This window comes from Salvia splendens, chromosome 7 (genome assembly GCF_004379255.2).
Source record: "Salvia splendens isolate huo1 chromosome 7, SspV2, whole genome shotgun sequence".
NCBI classification, from domain to species: Eukaryota; Viridiplantae; Streptophyta; class Magnoliopsida; order Lamiales; family Lamiaceae; genus Salvia; species Salvia splendens.
In genome coordinates, this window is record NC_056038.1 from 2,466,725 (window position 1) to 2,471,588 (window position 4,864).

Sequence of the window (4,864 nt, forward strand, 5' to 3'; positions counted from 1 at the left end):
ATCTATCTACCATTCTTGAACTACTCAATCTACGGAGTGTGGTTCATAAGATTTCCATTATTAACGACAAATCCAAGAAACAAAACTAGTGGGTCGAACACAATTAAGAAGGTCGTTATCACACGAAAAATAGAGGCCGTGCAATGGCCATCGCCGACAGCAACTCCAAAGACCGAATTTAATTAAGTTTCCAGCCCTATTAGGCCGGAGGTGGGGTCGATCGAGCCTGAAGCCGTCATTGCTACTATTTCCTTGGCTACTACTCAACATAAATTACTTAGCAAAAATAATGTAGGATTTAGGTTAGGTGCAAATCCTAGTACTTACTCTAAAAATTTCAGTTATTGATTAATCGATAATTGCCTCAATCGGTTCGGTTAACTGATAATCGAGAAACCGTTTACTCAAGTTGAAAGTTGAGTACATTAGTATCTTTTTTATCTCTAGCATATACTTAAATGTAGAATAGTGATAAATAATAAAAGCAAAAAACTTAAATGATGATACAATCAAATTATTAAACCTTGATTTTCTTAGTAGTACATAAAGATACTACTAAACCAACTACAAAACTTAACTATGGTCACAACACCACAAATCTATATCAACACAACATTGCATAAGCCAATCTCTATCTCCAATGTATAGAATGCCTCAAAATGCTACAAAAAAACTGAGGCAAAAAAGCAAAAAACAAAAAACCATGTACAAGCAGTTGGTGAAGAATACATTCTACTATACAACTAGTTAGGTTGTATCTCAGCTCTATAATACATACATTAATACATACATACATACATCAAAGTAAAGAATCAAGAGATGCCAAATTCTAACTGATCACACTACTTGTTACTGCCATAACTTGCTCCTGATGTAGCTAACCAGCCGACGAGCTTTCAGGTTGATCCGTTGGCAGTTGTCGGACAAACTGTCCCTTTACACGTGGCCGCTGCTCAGCCAACTTCTTCCTGCTTTCGTACCGCACCTGTTGAGAAAAAAAAAGGTTGTAATGACAAATTATGTTTTATAGTCAGAATCATAAAGTTGTCATAAAAGAAATTCAATGTACCTTCTTCTCAAAGCATCTATCTTTCCTTTTCTGGCGGAACTTCGTTAGGGCGGCCTCTCTCTGCATGGCTCGGTGAGAGGGACCATCGTGGTGGTGGAAGCTGTCTTCGTGAGCGTTGATCGTGCCATTGCATCCAGAAACTTGACTAATGTTGCCATTGCAGAAACTGCTCTTAGCACTCTGATTCGTTCCATGTGAGACGAGGCCATGATCCTCCAACTCGTCCTGTTTGTTTTCTGTCTGATCTACGGAGTTGCTGTTCCTGTGGTCTGCAGGGCTGAGAAGTTGCTGAGGAGTCGAGGGCTGATGGTCCGACTGAAAGAGAGGATTCGACTGTGGGAAGGGTTCTGAGTGGTGAGTAGTGGCACCTTGACCAGGCAGTGATGGAGATCCCGATGAGGGCGTTGTAGAACCATAAGGGCTGCTCAAGTTTCCGAATCCTACGCCTCTAACAGGAACCGGGTGAGATATTTCTCGATTTTTAGAGTAGGAGAATGTGAATTCAGGCCATCCTGTTTGGACAGCAGGCGTAGAGGGTGAGTTTAGTGTTGGACCGGCTTGTTTCTCCGAGCTCGTCTCAATGTCCTTGTGTTGATTGTAAGCGCTGGGACTGAGCTGCAACGGCTTGTTCACGTATCTGCAAAAGAGTTGTTTCTTCATCAGTTTATCAAAGAATCACTGATGATCAATGGAAGGGGGAAATGGTTCGTGTTAACTGACCTCGAAAAAGCAGAAGCATCAGAGTGGTTTAGCCTCTGACTTTCATCATTTACTTGAGATCTTCTCAAAGACAGATCCAACATAGGCAAAATGTTGAACTTGTTTGCACTAGAAATCGAGGCAGGTGTCGCAAGACTGCCCTTTTTGAGGTGATTATTATCAAAAGTTCCAATCAAATCAATGGCCTCTCTTAAAATATATCCATGCTGTTCCTGATTATCATCACAGCTCTTGTCTTCTCGTGTCGCTGATTGATCAGAGTCCGATTTGGCTGCCACTTGCAATCCTATCAGCAAAATGTTAGTAAGCATTTTCGATCCATGAGGCGAACTGATAGAAGAAAAGAGGTCTATGTGACAGAACATTACCTTCGGTCTCACTATCATGTGCTCGGATTTTACTCTTATGTTGATGGCGTTCTTCCTGTCCGGGAGTACTAATGCCATCTGAAAGACACTTTGGGCTTTCTGGTTTCGAGGGGTGGCTTTTAACGAGTTCAGTGTCTTCCTCTTCTTCAGCTTTCGATCCTGGTTTTGCACATGAACTCTGCAGCTCAAATAGGCGCTCTCAATGAGTCTCGTATTATTTGAGATTATCCATCTGTTTCAAAATATGGATAGGATGAAGTGTAGAGAAGCCAAAATACCTGAGCATCGCTTCCTTTCTCGATGCCCTCTTTATTCCTCTGTACACACGACATGTAACCACTAGAATGGTTGCTCGTATCATTGTTCTCAGCGGTGGCTTCATCCTTCTCTTGAGCAACACTCTCATCAGGAGGTCCCGGTCCAGCAGCAGTGCTCGACTGACATCATACAACAGAAACAAGATCAGTTTTTAGTAAGAAAACAACAAATTTCTCGGACAAAAGCATGGAGATTGATTGAACCAACTTACAGCTTGTTTCCTCCAGACGTGCTGCCACAAGTTCCTGAGCTCATTTTTCCTGACGGGCTTGACAAGAAAGTCGGTCGCACCTCTCAGCATGCAATTGTAGACAGTGCTAACCGAGTCGTGAGAAGACATCACTGCCAAAACAGACAGATTGGTGTTAGAAACCATGAATCAAGTGTTGAGGAAAACCAAGAGGCGTTCAAGTAAACCTACTTATTACTGGAATGTTTTTGCAGACGTCGTGCTCCATGATCAAAGTGAGAAGCGCGTATCCGGAGACTGATGACAGTTCGACTTCAGTCATAATGAGATCTATGTTATGGGGCCTTGCTTTCAGAACCTCCCAGGCTTTTAATCCATCACTAACTGCAGCAACTGCTTCAGATAAACACAGCTTAGTTTCAAACAAAACCAACCAAAAACTACTTCTTATCATAGTTGCAATTATGAGTATTCAGCAAGAAATACTACATGTGGAAACTTTACATCCTACAAACTGAAATCACCACATAGATGTATCAAACTGCCAACAAAACTTCCAATTTTAAACAAAATTTCCAAAATTTGTAATCTTAATGGCCAACTTTCTATTTTTTTTCAAAACAATTCATGATGCAAATTTTCCAGAGATTTGTCATGTCACTTGAACTAATACAACTTGGTAAGTGCTTAAATTGAAATTTACAAAAGAAATGATCCAAATTAACAGTCTCAATCTAAAGGTTTGATTTTTCTTGGAGCTAAACCTGAAATCTCCAACTTGTAACTTTCAATATCATCATTCTAGCAAGCTAAAACATAATTAATTCACAATATAGCAATAATCAAAAGATTTATACATAAAATTTCATGATTATTCTCCAAAACATCCACAAATATGAAAAATAAATCTTCAAAATATCTTCACCATATTTGTTCATAGAATTCCATCCCTAGATGAGTTATCCACCCTACCAAACATGCACTAAAAACTGAAGACAATCACAAAACAAAACCGAAAATTCAGCTTATCAGCCTTGTAATCACACATTCACACAACAAACATCCACAAGATTCAATCTTGGAACATAAAAGGTCACATTCCTCAAATCCCACACATCAAACCCCAACCTTTTCACTCTCCCAGAAAAAAAAAAAAAAACTCTAAATCCAAATTTAGAGCAATGATCCGAACTCAAAAAACCAACCTCTGTAGCTGCATTTCCTGAGAAGTGCAGAAATGATCTGCCTAGTGGAATCATCAGCCTCGACCAAGAGCACCCTCACCTCCATTTTCGGGAGGAACCTCTCCCACCTCACTGTCTCAGAAACCCCCTCCACGGCGGCGCCGCCTTCTTCAGCTGTAATTCCATTCCCGTTTCTTTCCATCTCCGCTTCTCGAGCTTGCAATTCCATTCCATTTTCACTGCTCATCGCAACTTCTCCCATTTCAAGAATGAAAGCTTTTTTTAAGTTAAAGAAATATCTGAAATTGGAGACCCAAATTCTTGATTTTGTTGCTATTGGATATTGTATAACCGCCTCTTATCTGATGGCTTACATTTCTTGTTTAACTTTGAAGGTCAACTCAGTCTAGTCTTTGGTTGGATCATTTAGATATTTTTTAAAAAATTTCTGATTTACCCCCATATTTTATGAAAATTATAATTAACACCCTGTAGGTGACTACTACATCAAATTACCCGTTTTTATAAGTAAAATAAATCAATTTATTATCATTAAAGTTTTCATTTTTTGAATATATGAAGGCTTAAAGAGTTAACAAATTTTATCATTTTACCATTATAATACTATTTAATCACGAATTTTGGTGGAATTATATAACTTTAGCATTTAAATGACTACTATCCATTTATCTTTGTTGTGTAACTAAACTTAAATACTTTCAAACTTTTGAGGGAATTATAGAATTATAAAAAGTTGATGGGCAATTGAGTGAGTGCTCATACTTGCTTTGGACATGCAATAAAAGAAAGTGACATAAAATATCTAGGATCATTATTGATATTGTAATGAATGGCCCAAATTGGCCACGTCCTTCCCCAATCAAAAAGCAAGTGGCCATTGGTTTTCACCATTCTTTATTATATTATTATTTTGTTTTATTTTATTTGCCCTCTTCAAATGTGGTTGGTGGTATAAATTAAAAGAGGGGGTTGGGACCAACGGTCGATATTAAAC

The 4,864-nt window shown here is 38.8% G+C and overlaps 1 protein-coding gene across 1 annotated transcript; it reads right to left on the reverse strand.

Moving 5' to 3' along the window:
- Nucleotides 1-501: 501 nt before the first annotated feature.
- Nucleotides 502-4,212, reverse strand: LOC121811169 (two-component response regulator-like APRR3). The gene is made up of 8 exons (XM_042211967.1): nt 3,871-4,212; nt 2,897-3,058; nt 2,687-2,817; nt 2,436-2,594; nt 2,158-2,335; nt 1,790-2,075; nt 1,070-1,706; nt 502-985 (listed from the first exon to the last, which is right to left on the reverse strand). The coding sequence occupies exons 1-8, from the start codon at nt 4,109-4,111 to the stop codon at nt 878-880; spliced, it is 1,902 nt and encodes a 633-aa protein (XP_042067901.1). The 5' UTR covers nt 4,112-4,212; the 3' UTR covers nt 502-877.
- Nucleotides 4,213-4,864: the final 652 nt, after the last annotated feature.